At 42.6% G+C, this 17820-nt stretch overlaps 2 protein-coding genes across 2 annotated transcripts in view; one reads left to right on the top strand and one right to left on the bottom strand.

The window, feature by feature from the left end:
- Positions 1–3651, bottom strand: part of DNAJC8 (DnaJ (Hsp40) homolog, subfamily C, member 8) — a 44252-nt gene extending 40601 nt beyond the window's left edge. The window contains exon 1 of the mRNA XM_006862221.1: positions 3570–3651. Coding sequence (XP_006862283.1) covers positions 3570–3647 — 78 coding nt within the window. The 5' untranslated portion in view covers positions 3648–3651. The remainder of the gene's footprint in view (positions 1–3569) is intronic.
- Positions 3652–8321: 4670 nt separating this feature from the next.
- ATPIF1 (ATPase inhibitory factor 1) lies at positions 8322–10228 on the top strand. Its single transcript, XM_006862220.1, has 3 exons — positions 8322–8408; positions 8518–8609; positions 10087–10228. Exons 1-3 carry the CDS (start codon positions 8322–8324, stop codon positions 10226–10228), a joined length of 321 nt encoding a protein of 106 aa, XP_006862282.1.
- Positions 10229–17820: the final 7592 nt, after the last annotated feature.

The following is a 17820-nucleotide window of genomic DNA, read 5'->3' as shown; positions in this document are numbered from 1 at the left end:
CACAGAGGACTAGAGTGGAGAGTGAAGCAGCCAGCTGATAAGAAGAGAGGGCACATGCATAAATACGCCCACACTTGCAGATAACACCCACTTGTCCTGGCTTCAATGACTGATCAGAGCTCAACTAGAAGAAGAAAGAAGAAGGAAAAAAGAATAATCTGATACAATTTGATGAACTTGACCTACACCTATGGAAGCAGTAGCTCAAAAGAGGGAACAAATCTTCACAGCGAGGATCATTCCCACCCTGCCTCCACACACGGAGAGGACAGGGATGGACAACTTGGACATTGGCTACCTAGAATAGGGGCTACAGACACAAGAAGTGATTGGCTGAATCTTCAGATATGGGAAATTTCCACTTGAAAGGATGGGCAGAGCAGCCTGGAGTGGCTAGAACAGAAGATACTTCTTGAAAGAAAAACTGACAGGAAAAATACAAAATAATATAGGCAGACTGACTGATTACTACAAGAACAAGCAAGCTGCTTGCCCAGGAGACATCAAGGTAAGTGGTGGGGTCCCCTCAGAGCAAACCCCTTCCAAGACTAAGACTCAATGGGAATACACGCTCTGATTGGTGACCACGTTGGTCACCGATAAGGGGAAGTGAGGGAAAAACAGCAATGAAGCTGCAAGCTAAATCCTACAACATTCAATAGACTCCTGTGAACCCGGGTGGAGACCTAGTTGGCCAGCAGTGTGGCAAGACCTGGGGACTCTTGGGCCCAGAGTCAGTAACATAGCCACAGAGGACTAGAGTGGAGAGTGAAGCATCCAGCTGATAAGAGAGGGCATATGCACAAGAACACCCACACTCGCAGATAATGCTCCCTTGACCAGGCTTCGATGACTGGATGATCGGAGCTCAACTAGAAGAAAGAAGAGGAAAAAAAGAGTAATCTGATACAATTTGATGAACTTGACCTACACCTATGGATGCAGTAGCTCAAAAGAGGGAACAAATCTTTACGAAAAGGATCATTCCCACCTCCTCCATACACAGAGTAGACAGGAATGGGCAACTTGGACATTGGCTACCCAAAGTGGGGAGCTACAAAGGCAAGAAGTGACTGGCTTACAAACTTTCAAGAGGGAACCTAGATCCAGAGGGTATGGAGGAAGGTAGAATCTCCACTGAGTAGCGGGGCTGATGAAAGGAAATGCAGACAGGTCTCTTCTGACACAATAGTGAATAATTGTTATCAGCAGTGATTGTGAGGGTTGGAAATGTAAAGGTAGATGTTTTGTAGCGGGGCTGATGAAATGAAACGCAGATAGGTCTCTTCTGACACAACAGTGAAGAATAACTGTTACCAGCAGTGATTGTGAGGGTTGGAAATGTAAAGGTGGCCATTTTGTAGCAAGGAGGGGAGTGATTAACTTTGCAATCTAGGAGTGGAGGTCCCTGGAACCATCAAGGGAGAAGAACGGAGAGCGGGACCCTACCCAGAGAAGCAGTGATGCCTGAGATGAAGGCAGAGACGATGACGTGGAGAGATGGAGCAGCTGAGGACTTTCGAACCAGAGAGGGAGAGGATCTGTGTGCCGACGACCGGCAGGGGGCAGGCTTGTAGAGTATACCCTTAGGTTGGTTGATGATGCATGGAGGGGATTGTAACCATGGCAATGAAACAATATATAAGATGAATGTAAAACTAATGTTCTCCCATGTAAACTATCACATAATTCACAATAAAACATTTAAAAAAAAAAAAAGTGACTGGCTTACAAGCTTTCAAGAGGGAGCCTAGATCCAGAGGGCGTAGAGGAAGGTAGTATCCAATCTATCTTGGGGGGGGGGGGGGCTGATGAAAGTAGATGCAGATAGGTCTCTTGCAACACAATAGTGAATAATTGTTATCAGGACTGATTGTAAGGGTTGGAAATGTAAAGGTAGAGTTTTGTGGCAAAGGAGGGGAGTGATTAACTTTGCAGTCTAGGAGCAGAGGTCCCTGGGGCCCTCAAGGGAGAAGAACGGAGAACAGAACCCTCAGAGAAGCAGTGATGCCTGAGATAGAGGCAGAGACGATGAGTTGAGAGATGGAGCGGTTGGGGACTTTGGACCCAGAGAGAGGGAGAGGGGCTGTGTGCTGACGACCAGGGGGCAGGCTTGCAGGGTATACCTTTTGGTTGATGGATGATGCATGGAGGGGACTGTAACCATGGCAAGGAAACGATACAATGTGAGCTAATATCCTCCCATGTAAACTATCTATCACGTAATTCACAATAAAGCATTTAAAAAAAAAAATGTCCTAATGCTGTGGAGAACTTACTGTGTTAATATTGTTATAAATGCTAGAGATAAAGACGGATGTGACATGATTGCAACTTTCAGTTGTTGTTGTTAAGTACCGTGGAGTTGGTTCCGACTCATAGTGACCCTGTACTGAACGCCTCATCTTCCGCGGAACCGCTGGTAGTTTTGAACTGCTGACCTTGCAGTTGGCAGCCCGACTAAACTACCAGAGCACACAACTTAATTCCAACTTTTAATAGGGGTCCTGGAGTCCAAAAGTCTTGGAGTCCTGGTGTGGCGCTGTGGGTTAATGCGCCAGACTACAAAGCCGTTTGAACTACAAGGTTGGAGGTTCAAGCTCACCAGTTGCTTCTCGGAAACCCTATACAGGGTCGCTATCGGTCGGAACCAACTCGATGGCACTTGACAACCACAATATCTTAAGTCTTGTTTTAACTGAGAAAGATGTTTATGCTTTATATTTCACAAAACACTTCCTTAAGTATTGATTACTTTAATCCTCATAAAAATTCTAATATTAATTCGTTTTACAGTCATAGAAACCGATGATCTTCAAAATGCCTGGAAAGAATTCAATCCCAGTCAATTTAACTGGGATTGAAAGCTGCGCAAGAGTTCATTCCTAAAGTCCTCTGACTCCAAGCGGCTTGATTTTCTTTCACTCACTCATTCATTCATCTACACAGCAAATATTACTGTGCTTCTATTGTGTACTGGGAGGTGGCAATGAGATAAGAAACAAGACTAAAACCAAACTTACTGCTATCCTAACATGGCACTAAGCTGTTATCTGCTGTAAGACCCCGAACCAAAACTTTACCTCGGACTCATCATCTGTAAAATGGAGACAATACCTACCTGGCATCATAAACAGTATCTAGCGTTCGTGAATGGCAAGAATAACCACTAATTCAACTCATTACAGAATGCTGAGACGAGAGATCACTTTTATTTAGAACAAAAATGGGTGCCAAGACAGTTAAGTCACCCCCGGGAAGGCCCAAGCTCTATCGACCTTAACTTCTCGTACTTGGGGTACTCTGCGCGCGTCCAGGCACTTCATTTGCAGCACTTGCCTTCTCCCACCTTACGTCAGACCCGGTTCCCTCTTTCAAGGTCCCGGGATTCCTCAGCGGCTACCCCCAGTAGAAAATACGCACACACCCCTAGTCGCTTGCCGCCGCGAAGGCCGGACTGGAGAAACAGCTCAACGGTCCAGGCCAGGCGGCCCACTACCTTCATCAACAAAGAAAGTAGGCCCGGGAGCGGTCGCCGCGATTCCACTATACCTCGACCCCGAACTCACCTCACTATAGAAGGTCATAAACGCATCCTCTGTGCCGCCTCCGCCGCCCGAAGCCCCGCTCTCCCCAGAAGCCGCCATTTCCCTAGCCTAGCCGCTGCCTCACGTGGTTCTACGATTCTGACGCTCTAGCCCCGCCCCGCTTTGATACGACCCTTAAAGGGCTCGCGCCGCAGCTAGACCCAACTATCAGAGGGAGCCTTTTTTTTTTTTTTTTGAGTAAGTAACCATTTAAAAAAATAATAATTCCGAGGGCTTTTGTACATTCACAATATTGTGCAACCATCACTTCCATTTAGTTCCAAACATTTTTAGTATCCCAAAAGGAGACTGTGTAACCATTAAGCACATAGATTGGCCAAGCTTGGCAACAGTAGTGAGGTTGGCCCAGGTCGTTCTGCTGTGCATAAGGTCGCTGAGTCTGTACCAACTCGATGGCACCTAACAACAACAACAATAACCCACACCTGTCTCTCCCCAGCCCCTGGCACCCAGAAATATGATTTCTGTCTCTGAGTTTGACTATTCTGGATTTCTTTTTTGCTTTCTCCTCTCTCCCCATTTTAATTTTTTTAATTATTGTGGTAAAATATATAGCAAACTTTGTTATGTTAACTATTATTAATAATGCTGCTATTATTGTCACTGTGTTGGTTCCGACGCATAACGACCCTGTTTAGGGTTCCCAAGGAACGGCTGGTGAGTTTGAACTGCCAACCTTGTAGTTCAAACCGACCTTTCAGTCCATTCAGCAATTCAATGGCATTAATTACAGTCACAATGTTGTACAATCTCATCACTATCTCCTCCCAGTACTTTTTTCTATTTAAATTACATTAATCATTGCATTGGTGGCTCAATGGCAAAAATTTCCCCTTCCATGAAGGAGCCTCTGGTTCTATTTCCCACCACTGCACCTTCTTGCAGTCTCAGCCACCACCTGTCCCTCAGTAGAGGCTTGTGTGTTGCTAAGATGATAAACAGGTTTCAGTAGAACTTTCAAACTAAAATGGACTAGGAATAAAGGCCTGGCAATCGACTTCTGAAAATTAGCCAATGAGAACCATAGGAATCACAATGGCCCCATCAGCAACCAGTCATGGTTATAGGACCAGGCGGCATTTCCTTCCACTTGTGAAGTGGGAGCTCCAAAAGGCAAATAACAGCAGCAAAAACACATTAATCATGACGTGGGACCATCACCCACATCCATTCTCAACTTTCCATCACCATTAACAGATAGATACTCAAGGCTTCCAAAACAACAGATTCCTCCTTTCCCCCTCCACCCCAGGTAACCACAAAAAAACTTTGGTGTCTATATATTTGCCTGTTACTATTCTGGATATTTCATGGTAACCACAAAAAACTTTGGTGTCTATATATTTGCCTGTTACTATTCTGGATATTTCATGTAAATGGAATCATATATTACGTAATCTTTTTGTGTCTGGCTTCTTTCACTTATCATAATGTTTTCAAGATTGATCCAAGAATGTATTAGCAATTTTTTTTTAATTGATGAATGATATTCCATTAATGTACCTCCACACTTCCGCTAGTTTGTTAGGCTGTGGTGGCTTGTGTGTTACTGCGATGCTGGAAACTATGCCACTGGTGTTTCAAATACTATCTGGGTCATCCATGGTGAAAGATTTCAGCGGAGACAGCAGAATGAACAAATTTGTCTTAGAAGAAGTACAGCCAGGAATGCTCCTTAGAAGTTAAGACGATAAGACTGTCTCACATACTTTGAACAGAAGGGACCAGTCCCTAGAAAAGGATATCATGCTTGGAAAAGTAAGTAAGGGTCAGTGAAAAAGAGGAAGCCCCAACCCCCACTCCACCCCCACAATGGGATAGATTAACACAGTGCTGCAACAATGGGCTCCAGCAATAATTTTAAGGATAGCACAGGACCAGGCAGTGTTTCCTCCTATTGTGCTTAGAGTAACTATGAGTCAGAGCCCACTCAATGGCACTTGACAACAAGACATGTATGTACCATACCTTCTTTATTCATTGATTCACTCCTGGGCATTTTGGTGGTCCTACCGTTTTGCTATTGTGAAACCGTGCTGCTGGGAACATTCACGTACCTGTATTTGAATCGCTCTTTTCAATTATTTTGACTATATACCTCCGAGTATGTTGTTATTGTTAGGTGCCATTGAGTCAGTACCGACTCATAGAGACCCTATGCACAACAGAACAAAACATACCTGGTCCCAGGCCAAAAGTCAAAGGTCTTGTGCAGTAGATTTGCCTAATGCAACACATCGTTTGGTTTCTTGGCTGCTGCTTCCATGAGTGTTGATGGTTGATCCAAGAAGAATGAAGGCCTTGACAACTTCAATCTTTTCTGCATTGATAAGAATATTGTTTATTGGTCCAGTGGTGAGGATTTTTGTTTTCTTTCCACTGAGATGCAATCCATACTGAAGGCTATGATCTTTGATCAGTAAATGTTTTAAGTCCTCTTCCTTTCAGCAAGCAAGGTTGTATCATCTGCATATCACAGGGTGTTAATGAGTCTTCCTCCAATCCTGATGTCATATTTCTCTTCTTATAACCCAGCTTCTCAGATTATTTGTTCAGCATACAGGTTGAATAAATATGGTGAAAAAATACAACCCTGTCGCACAGTATGGTAAATCTGTTTAACTTTTTGAGGAATCTTGAAACTGTTTTCCACACTGGTCAAACCGTTTTACATTTCTGCCAGAAATGAATGAGGGTTCTGGTTTCTCCATATCCTCAACAATACTTGTTATTTTTCATTGTTGTTTTTTTATTGCCATCCAAGTGCCTAGGTGGACTTGCATTACTCAGCACAATCCTCCACTAGACACCCAGCCTAAGAAACCATCAAGAAACAGCAGTATTTGAGAACTAGAACAGTTTCTGGAACTGGAATGGCACTTAAAAATCATCTGAAACATACTAAACTACTATCACTAGGTAGTAGGCTTACAAGTGAATACTGGACTATTTATTTCCATTCTTCTGCTTTTGTGGTTTTCTGTGTTTTCTGCAATGAGCATTTAAAAAATATATTCTCACAGGCATTTCTCCTTCTGTGTAAGTCACACAAACCAAGGTTTGTATTTTTCAAGTATGATTTTTTTTTAATTACTACTGCTACTTCATAGAAAGCAGAAAAAGGTATTTTTATCATCATAAACCAGTCATTTCATCTAAAAGAGAAAATGACTTGAACAGAGGCTATATAAACTTCATGAAAATGGAGACTGCAATTATCTTGGTCACATTTGTTGTTTAGATAAAGGAGGGTCAAAGGCAAAGCCTTCCTTAGATTTCAAGTTAGGTACTTCTGGTGTGGCACTGTAGGATCAGCACTGGACTAAAAACCACAGTGTCAGCTCTTCAAATTTACCAGTTGCTCCTCAAAAACCCTATACAGGTTTGCTAAGAGTCAGAATCGACTCAAAGGCATTTAACAACAGCAACAACTTTCCCCTTAATTGCATCACATTGTCAAAACTCCAGCTATCAAATCCATTCAACAACATTCCTCAATATTAATTCAGTGCCCACTTGAACTAGGCCCTGATAAGTTCAGAAAGCAAAAAGTGCAAAGGAGAGAAACAAAGAGGAAGAGAGAAACAGAAGTGAGAAAGTAGCAAAGAGATGTGCTGGAATTAGGTACTTGGCTGCTAACCAAGAGGTGTGCGGTTCCAACTCACCAGCTGCTCCATGAGAGAAAAATGTAGCAGTCTGCTTCCCTCAAGATTGCAGACATGGAAACCCCATGGGCGGCTCTATTCTGCCCTATAGACTCGCTATGAGTCGAAATTGACTCCATTGGCAATCGGTTGGGTTTTTTCCCCCTAGGGATGGAATCCTGGTGTGGCGCTGTAGGATGAACACTGGACTGTTAACCTGAAGGTTGGCTGTTCAAACCCACCAGTTTCTCCTTGGAAACCCTATACAGGCTCTCTATGAGTCGGAATCGACATGAAGGCACTTAAAAACAAACAACAAGGGATGGTCAAAGGAGTCCTAGGAGCGTAGTGAGTTACTAGGGGCTTACTAACCACAATATCAGACGGACTCCACCAGTCTCTTAACCAGAGAAAGATAAGGCTTTGGGCTCAGAAACCGTATACAGGGTTGGCACACCGCAGCAGCAGCAGCAGGGATGATCAGGGCAAGCTTCTCTGAGAACGTGACATTTAAGCTAAGACTTGAGAGAGCGAAATACAATGTAACAAAAAAGCTTTAACACCTCGTAAGAAATGAATCTGCACGTCCATTACAGCCCTAATCATCTATGTCCGGGTCTGTTAGGCACCACATACTGGACGTAGCTCTCTAACCCTTATTGATGCAAGGATGCCAGGTCGGAGGTTTACCCGTCTTATTGATGTGAGGCAGGGATTTGGAGTTTTTAAATAATAATAACTCTAGGATGGAATCGTAGAATTCTGATTAGTTCAAGGGCCTAAATCGGTTTCTAACACTCACTTTCCCCCTAACTCTCCACCCCTCCGTATCTATTATTTAGGCCTTCCGCCGCAGAAGCCTTGCTAGGGGTTGGCTAAGAATAACCCCGCCTTTCGCTCAGGATTTGCTGCTAACAACAAGAACACCTCCTCCTCCCCCTCATGATTCGCTAGTCCTATATGTGTCCCGCCCCTTCACCTAAAATATTGGCTGATTGGCCGTCAGCGCCATTGGAGCCTACTGGACAACTGCAACACCAGTAACTAGCTAGGTGCAGCACTGGCAACAATGGCAGTCACTGCGTTGGCGACGCGGGTAAGGCTCTGCGTGTTGGGAGTGAGAGCCATGCAAGCCCGAGGCTTCAGCTCGAACCAGGTACGCCAGCGGCAGTGCCCGCTGCCCCATCCCCGAGCGCGGCCCCAGCCTTCCTCTAGGCATCTTTACCACTGCCCCTGTCTCTCTCTCCCCCCTCCCCCACCCGCAGTCGGAGGATCTCGATAGGGGCGCAGGCTCAGTCCGGGAAGCCGGTGGGGCCTTCGGAAAGAGAGAGGCTGCAGAAGAGGAGCGATACTTCCGGTGAGGCCCTGGGGTGAGGCCCTGGGGTTCCAAGTCCAACCCTAGACTTCTCTGGGCCTCCCAATCCATTTTAAACATTCAACTGCCCCACCCATCCCCTCCTGGTGCCCTGAGGCGCCCCAGCCCCAGACAGTACTCGCGGTCCCCTGAACCAATAACACCCCAACACTTAAGGTCCCTACTGTTGCCACCTATAAGGTGCCCCCAGCCCCTACCATACAGTCCCTGAGCCTCCAAAACCTTGCCATCTACACCTCAGGTCTCCGAAACTCCCTACCCACGGCAGAGGTCCCCTGTATCCTTTGCCATCCCCACCTGAGAAGTTCTCCCTGGGTTGTGTGAAGCACCCTCAAGATTCTTGGCAGTGTTTAATTCCTACCTTTCACTACTTGCCTATTCTTAGAACTTGATTTCCTTGCCCCTCGCTCTCCCATCACCCTCACCCCACCTCGCTCGCTCTCTTTTACGCCTTAGCTTTGTAAGTCCATTTTGGATTCCCTGGCTCTTCAGATTTTCTGAACCCTTTCTAGACCCACGCATCTCCAACTTCACCACACTGTATAGATCTTAGTAGCTGGGGGCACCTTTATGTAGTCGGATACCACCCCCTTCTGGAGACTTGAGTAGCCCTGCCTGGATTAGACCCTGAACTTTAGATTTTCGTCTTCCGTTTAGGAATAGGAAGTAGGTTGGGCTTATCCCTTTCCCAGCCCTAAATTATCTTTAACTGACGTTCATCCTCTATGCTGGGGAGGAGCAAGGAACTAATCTTATTTTTACCATCTCCTTTGCTGTTTATCTGTTCACTTCTGCCCTCTGGCTTAGTCTTGAGAATTATCACCATGACATCTGCCATACTAGCAGGGCAAGATGCCTTTGAGAGGGCTCCTGGCGACGTTGTGTATAACACAAGGAAATATTTCCAGTCCTGTGACATTTCCATGATCTTTGATACATTTGAGCCCATTGTTATATACTGCCCTTAGAGATTATCTAATTGGGCCCCTACTATTTTTTTAAGTGAGGAAAATTAAGACCTAAAAGTGACCAAACCAAGATTAAGGCCTAGATTGGACTGCCCATTGCTCCCATGCAAGAGAATCCTAAAGGCTTCATTTTTTCCTGTCTTTTGGGCCTTCACAATGAGCCATGTTTCTCTAGAGAGCCCTCCCACCGGGCTGTTTTCTCTGATAAGATATTGAAAACTTAATGTCACATCTCTCTGGAATTTTCTAATCTGAAAGGAATAACTTTCTAATGGTAGGATTTCAGCCATTAGCACCAGGAAAATGGAATCATTTGGTTATTTTCTTAAGATGGAGTTTTCTTCCACTAGTGGGGAAGGGAAAAAAGAGGATGATGACCAGCCAGACTCCCAGGGGACCTGTTTTATTTCTCTTCAGTATTTGTGGTTATGCTTAAAGAGCTCTTTGAGTTGAAGGTTAGCAATTAAACCCAGAGGCACTGTGTTTTGTAGAGCACAGGCTAGACAACAACTGGAAGCCCTGAAGAAGCACCATGAAGACGAGATCATTCATTCTAAGAAGGAGATTGAGCGTCTGCAAAAAGAAATTGAACGGCACAAGCAGAGAATAAAGAAACTGAAAAATGATGATTAAATGCACACTGTTTCCCAAAGAATGGCTATGTAATCATAATCATTGTCCACTCCTAGTAGACACAATTCTGCTTTAATTAACACTGATCTGTGTGCTATGAAGAAATTATAATAAATTCTCATCAGTGAACTGTGTTGATGCCTTTTACTATCTGGGGAACAGATACTACTGGTCTACTAAAAATGAATAGACAAGGTCCCTGGTGCAAAGAGTTCACAGACAAAGCACTGGTAAACATGAAGGAGGGGGTGTGACAAAGCTTGCCTCTGCCCAATCCATTTCAAAATATCAGAGAAAGAGATCAGGAGTAGTCTAAAAGACAGAGGGGTCTTTTGAAAAGTTATAATTCAGGGGACCATCCGTAATAACACCATTTTGAAATTATAAAATGATTTAGAGAGCTCTTCATATGACCTGATGAATTCGGTGTCCATGTTCTAAATGTGCATGTTGAAAGAACTAAAGTTAGAAATCATGTATGAGGGGACTTCAAACAGTTCATGGAAAAATTCTTTCTATTCCATTTTTCCATGAACTGTAGTCATTTAGTACATTGGAGTTGAGATTTACTCACTGGACCTAATTGTTCAGGACTGTAGTCTTAAGGAATACCAAGGTCAATTGGCACAAGATAGTCTACAAAAACCATTTTTCTGTATCCTACTTGGGTAAGTTGTATCTTCAAAGCTTGTCATTGGCCATCTAAGGTACAACTATTAGTCTCTCCCTGTCTGGAGGAAACACAAGTGAAGAAAATCTAAGATGCATGCAAAGAATCTAATTAATGGAACATGTGAACATTAGCTTCCATGACCCTGAGACCAGGACTAGATGGTTCCCTGCTACCACTACTAATTGCTCTGAAAGGGATCACATTAGAAGGTCTTGTTTGTTGTTACATGCCATTGAGTCGGAGTTGGAGAAAAATGTGGAACAAAACTTAAAATCAAAGACGACCAGGATTACTGGTCTGTAGAGATTGGCAGAACCCCAAGACTATGACTCTTAGCCACCCTTCAGGTCTGGAAATGAGCTTACCCCTATGGCTCAATTTCAGGTCTATAAGGGACTAGGAATACTTGGCAGGTATGCACTTAGAATAATCACCATTTGAGGCTAAAAGGGCAGAATTTACCCAAGGACAAAGTTCAGAAGGGTTAATAAAGCAGGAATGGAAACAATACTGGGAGGTAATAAGATTAGTGATACTATATTATAAGAATTGCAATCAAGGACATGAATCAAAATGTATGAATCATTGAATGGAAAATTGATCTGTTAAGGCCTGGTTTAAATAGGGCAGGGGGAGACCCTTGCATTTTCAATTCATCAACTCAGTCACTTGCCTCAGATTTGTGATGACCCTACTATTTGTTGTTTTATGCCTTCGAGTCTATTCTGACTCGGTGAACCAATGTGACAGTCAAACTGCCCCCCAAGATTTTCTAGGCTGAAGTCCTCATGTGGCACTGTAGGATAAGCACTCAAACCCACCAACCACTCCTCGGAAACCAGATTCATCGTCTCATGAGGCAAAACTGACTCCATGGCACTTTACAGCTACAACAAAATCTTTACAGGAACAGATTGCCAAGTCTTTTCTCCCATGGAGCACCTGGATTAGGCTCAAAAGGCCAACCTTTAGGTTAGCAGCCTAGCATTAACCACCAAGCAAATTGTACTCCTAGGTATTTTCAGACATAAGTCACTAGCTCTTTATTCCAAGGTCCTTCCAGGTGGGTTCAAAGTGCCAACCTTTCAATGAATAGTTTAGCACTTAACCATTTCCACCACCCAGGGACTACTTTATTGGGCATAGGACACTTATAAAGGCAGATTACTGAGGATCATCTGAATAACTTTATGCATGTTCAATATCATTCTTAATATGAATGCTATTTCAGAATTTTAAAATAACACATTAAGAATGTGTTGAAATATAAAACACATACACATTGACATGTAAGAACATAATATTCCCTAGAATATATTTTGGCAAATTCTCCACTGGCTTACTGTGTTACTTAAAGTCTTTTTTGTTTACAAGTAACAGAAACCAGCAGTCTCTGGTTTAAGGGGGAAGAAACATAGTAATTTACTAGAAGAATAGGTGCTATTTTCTCACAGATACTCAAGAAGATTTAAAACAAGGCAAAGACTGAACTGCAGAAGCAGAGCTGTCTAAGCAGCTTCCTATCTACCTTAGTTATTTAGCACTACTATAATACATAGATGGCTTTAATGGACAAAAATTTTATTCTCTCAGTTTAGGAGGCTAGAGGTCAGAAATCAGTTTAGAAAGGATAAAAGTACAGTACTAGCCTTGACATTCTGTCAGCTCTGGGAAAAGACCCTTGTCTTCTTTCAGCATCGCTATGCTCACCATTCCTTGGTGAGCTCCATGTGTCTTGACATCACTCTTTCCCTGGATCTAGCAGGCTTCACTGTGCCGGGGTCCCAGGTCCAAAGGACACACTCTACTCCTTCTATCCTGGAAGTAGTAGATCCCTCCTTCTCTGCTCAATTCTCTCTCCTTTTATCTCTTGTAAAATAAAAAGTGTTGCAGACCACACCCCAAGGAAATTTTATTTCAATTTCTGCCCATAACAGATCTCATTATGGAAATGATCATATTATATTAGATGGCATCATGGGGGATTACCATGTATTAACTGCTAAATGGCTGAGAATCATGGCTCAGTCAAGGTGACACAAAATCTTAACAATCACACCCTCTGTGTCAGAATCATTTATTTAGATTTCCATGGAATTTTACACAATAAAATTATTTACAAATTGCACTTATGGAGTACTTTGCAATTATTCATTCATATAATTTCATGATGATTCTGAATCAGGTCTAGATCATAAGTTTAATTTTATAACCACGGCAACTGAAGCAGGGTATTGATAGTAACTTTCCCAAGGTCACACAACTAGGCTTGTGCTGAACAAGAACTTGACTTCAGAGCCCTTGCTCTCGCAAACTTCAATTGTAGTTCCTTAGGGTAGTTTGGTTGGCTCTTAGCTCCCTCAATATGGGACAAGTAGGGGGGCATGCCTGGACATCTGAGGATGTATAGTAAAGTAGAAGTCAATCTAGAAGTGCCAATGGTTGGCAATGGCATTAGCATTTTGGCTGTGACATATTTCCCCATCAGCATGTCTGTGCATGTCTCTGTTATGCAAACATGTGTCTGCAGTAGAACCTACTTTATGATTTTTACCGTAAGTCTATTTAGCTGTAGTTCTCAACCCAGGCTGCACATTGAAATACCTGGGAAGCTTTAAAAAACAAATGGTTCAAGACCAATCAAATCCAAACCTATGAGATTGGGACCTGGACATGATTATTTCAAAAAGCTATCCAGGGTTTTCCAAAATGTGCACAAAGTTGAGAATCACTGGTATAAATCCCTTCAGGTCTGCTGCAGATGGTTGGGGAGGTTGTTCACTGCATAAAACACCTGAATGAAACAACAAGTGAGGACTGAAATTCAGACCACACTCTGCTCACCAACCAGTAGGTCCTCGTTTGAGGGTAACATCTGTTCTCAAAAAGAATCATCTTTTGTCTAATTCCCACAAAGAGGGCACTGACTCATTCCCCTATTCTTGTATTCTATGTGTTCCATTTTCATATACTATGTGTTCCATTTTCAGTGAATTTGGTCATACACGCATGTAATGATTACATTTCATGAGGACTTCTGGCAAGATGGTGGATTAGGTAGATGTACTACACAGACCTTCTACAGCAAAGATACGAGACACCAAATGAAATAGACAGATGAAAATTGTAGAACCCTGAACTTCAGAGGAAAGTCAGAGAAGTGGACTAAGTGTTTTCTGGGAAAAGAAGCTGAGCAAGGACACCAAGAGAGGGAGACTGACTGGTGAATGACAAGCCAAGCATGGTGCAATTATCTTGAACTTTTGCAAGCAGATTTGGTGACAGAAAGTGGCCTGGCAAAGCAGATTAACTTAAGTAATGGGAAAGGTGTGATTCCTTCTTTTTTCCCATGCTCTCCTAGTGATCTGAGATGAGACCAGCCCCCACCCTCATCTACCTATAGCACATACCCTGCTCTTTGGGAATTCAGAGCCATGTGGTTGTGAGCCACACAAGTGTGAGTCGGGAGCCAGCAGCACTGGTTTGGTAGCTGGGTTCAGGCAGGCTTGGCTCCAGACCTACAGAACCAGCAGGACCACTAGACCAGCATTAGTCTAGCAGAAACCCTCATAACCCAACACCCTGACCCGAGATGACCTGTGATCTAACAGACACTGAAACCAGCTCCATCGAGGGCCTCCACTAACTACTTCCAGATTCAGTGCCCTGAACATAGTTCCTAGGTCTATAGAACTCCATCTAGAGTCAGGAACTCCACTGTCACATCCCTTCTGCACCCACCTCATGAACCCCCTGGCTGGCAGGAGCCCCCCTTTTCTTCTCTTTGGATCCAACAGCTACACTGTTTGTACAGCGGGGGAGGTGTTGTATTTTTCCTCTTATTGCATCATTTTTGTTTATTCTTTCTTCTCCTTTTTTCCTTTCCCTTCCTATAAATTTTATCCTTTCTATTTTTCCATTTTAACTTTTCCTTCTTTAATCTGTTTCTTACTACCCCTCTTCTATTTTTTTCCTTTTGATTTTTCTTTACTACTTTCTACTCTCTTTCTCTTTCCATTTTCCCTCTCCCTAGTTTTATTGTTTGTTTTTTTATTTCTTCCTTTCATTTTCTCTTATTTTTCTCTTCTATGGTGCCATTTTCCTGTATCTCTTATCTCTTTTTAATTGTAATTTTTGTTTGTTTGTTTGTTTGCTACCTGTTTTCATTATTTTTTTCTCCTTTATTATTTTCTATTTTCATTGTTGATACTCATTGTTTATTCAGTTTTGTTTTCTTGTGTATGTGTGTGAGGGGGAAGGGGTTCTCCTCTTCCCCACTTGACAAGAGACAGCAACTGTGCCCATACATACCAGGTACAACTGTACCCTCTGCAGCTGTACCCACTGGACAAGAGCCAATAACAACTGCTGTACCATCTAGTGAATGATAGACAGCAGCTAACACCAGACAAACCCATCCTAAACTGAGGTGCATGAACAGAGAATTCTGTAACCACACCCATAGGAGACAGTTGTTTCCCTATTTTCTGTCTTGTTGGCTTGTTTTACTTGAAATACTTCTATATCTGGATTGAGTTCTGAGTGGTGGTGTCATGTATGGTAATCTCAGGTTGTTTTCTGCTGTTGTTGGTTCTCAGTCCAGTGAGTACCCTTTAGCATTTTTTATAAAGTTGGCCTGGTCGCTACAAATTCCCTTAATTTCTGTTTATCAGAAAATGTCCAAATTTCACCATTGTATTTGAGGGACAGCTTTGCTGGGTATATGATTCTTAGTTGGCCATTTTTTCTTTCAGAGTTTTGTATATATTATTTCAATGCCTCTTGCCTGCTTGGTTTCCGCTGAGAAATCAGAGCTTAGGGTTATTGGTTCTCCTTTGTAGATGCATTTTTGTTTTTCCCAAGCTGCTCTCAGGCTTCTTTCCTTATCTTTGATTTTGGAAAGTTTGAATATGGTACGTCTTGATGATTTTCTTTTGGGATCTATCTGTGTGGAGTTCGTTCAGCTTCTTATATGCTTATCTTCTCAACTTTCATGATGTTAGTGAAGTTTTCTTCCATCAACTCTTTCACAATTTTCTCTGTGGTTTTTATTGTCTCTTCCTGTTCTAGAATTTCAGTCACCCATAAGTTGTTGCTCTTCATCCTGTCCCGCATAACTCTCAGGCTTTCTCTGGATTTTTTTAATTCTTTTTTCTGACTGTTCTGAGAGATTTTTCATCAAGTTCACTAATTCAGGTTTCCATCACTTCGAATCATCTAATTTGCCCTTTCAATGTATTGTCCATGTCTGAAATCTTAGCATTAATCTTCTAATTGTAGGTTCTGTATTGTTTCAAATTTCTCATTTACTTTGTTTGTTCTTGTAGCATTTACCTGAAATTTTCTAAAGTTTTTCTGTGTTCTCCTTGCTTTCTTCAATCTTTCTGTCAGTCCATTGAAGGTACCAAAATATCATTCTTTTGAATTGTTTTTCAGTTAGTCCCTTTACATTTTCTTCTGCAGGAATGTTTTCTGTCTCTGCATCTTAGTCATTTGTTTAAGCCATTCTTTCTTGTTTCTTTGTAAAAGTAAAATTATCTGTTGTCTCTAGGGCATTGTGGGGTTGTCATATTTGTAAAAACAAATAGTGCAGTCATTGAACCTGGAAAGGAGAACTCTCTGGTGAAATCTCTGAGAATCTTGCAATTCAAGGAACTCATGAGGTAGTTGTGGATGGGATGTGACAGCAAAGTTCCTGGCCCTAGATGGAGCTCCTATTGGCCTTGGTGTTATCTATATTCAGGGCACTAAATCCAGAAGTCGTTTGGGGGGCCCTTGATGGAGCTAGATTCAGTGTCTAACTAGTTAAATACTGGACTGTTAACTCTTCAGGTTTTATAGGTCTAGAACTGAGCCCACCTGAATCCAGGCACCAAAATAGCACACCAAAGAGGTGCAGCCAGCCTCCAACTACATTGGTGTGACTCCTAGCCATGTGGCTTTGAACTCCCAGAAAACAGGATCTGTGCTAGGGATGGATGAGGGTGGAGACTGGCCACACCTCTGGTCACCAAGGGAATATGGGGGTAAAAAAAGAAATCACACCTTTTCTGTCACCCACACAAATCTGTTTTGCTAGGGCTCCTTCCACTGCCAAAGCCACTCACAAGATACTCGAGCTGCGTCTGGCCAGCCATTTACTAGTCAGCCTCCTTCTCTTGCTGTCCCTGCTTGCCTTCTCCTCCAAGCAAGCACTCCATCCACCTCACTAAAATTTCTTCTGAAGTTCAGAGTGCCAGCATTTTCATCTGTGTCTGTTTTATTTGGTCTCTCATATCTTTATTGTAGAGGGTCTGTGTGGTGCATCTGCCTAGTCCACCATCTTGCAGAAGTCCATATTTGACCTTTTGTGATTGACTAATTTCCCTCAGCATAATGTTCTCCAGGTTCCTATGTTGTGAAGTGTTTTTCAGATTCATGGTTATTCTTCAATGTTGACTAGTATTCTATTGTGTGTATGTACCACAGTTTGTTTAACCATTCTTCTGTTAATGCACATTTACGGATATCTGTATCTTTTTTGTTTTGTAAATAGTGCTGCAATGAACATGGGTGTACATATATATATCTATTGATGTCATGGCTCTTGTGTCTTGATAACATATTCCAAATAGAGGATTGTTTGGTCATATTGTATTTCTATTTCCATATTTTTGAGAAAGCTCCATACACCATTTTACAGTTCTACCAGAAGTATAGGAGGGCCCCAGACTCTCCACACTCTCATCAGCTTTTGTTGTATTCTGTTTTGTGAACTTTGCTATTAATGCTGGGGCAAAATGATAACTTATTTTGATTTGCATCTCTTTAATGGCTAATGATGGACTAAGGTGCGCCTGACCCAAGCCATGGTATTTTCAATAACCTCATATGCATGCAAAAGCTGGACAGTGAATAAGGAAGACCATAGAAGAATTGA

This window comes from Chrysochloris asiatica, unplaced genomic scaffold (genome assembly GCF_000296735.1).
Source record: "Chrysochloris asiatica unplaced genomic scaffold, ChrAsi1.0 scaffold00047, whole genome shotgun sequence".
NCBI lineage: Eukaryota > Metazoa > Chordata > Mammalia > Afrosoricida > Chrysochloridae > Chrysochloris > Chrysochloris asiatica.
This window is presented reverse-complemented; position numbering and strand designations above follow the sequence as displayed.

Excerpts from the sequence above, each read along its gene's own strand:
- ATPIF1 (XM_006862220.1), top strand. The coding sequence starts at position 8,322 with ATGGCAGTCACTGCGTTGGCGACGCGGGTAAGGCTCTGCGTGTTGGGA. Across the intron at positions 8,409-8,517 it reads GAGGCTTCAGCTCGAACCAG|TCGGAGGATCTCGATAGGGG; the intron begins GTACGCCAGCGG and ends CCCCACCCGCAG. Across the intron at positions 8,610-10,086 it reads GAAGAGGAGCGATACTTCCG|AGCACAGGCTAGACAACAAC; the intron begins GTGAGGCCCTGG and ends TGTGTTTTGTAG.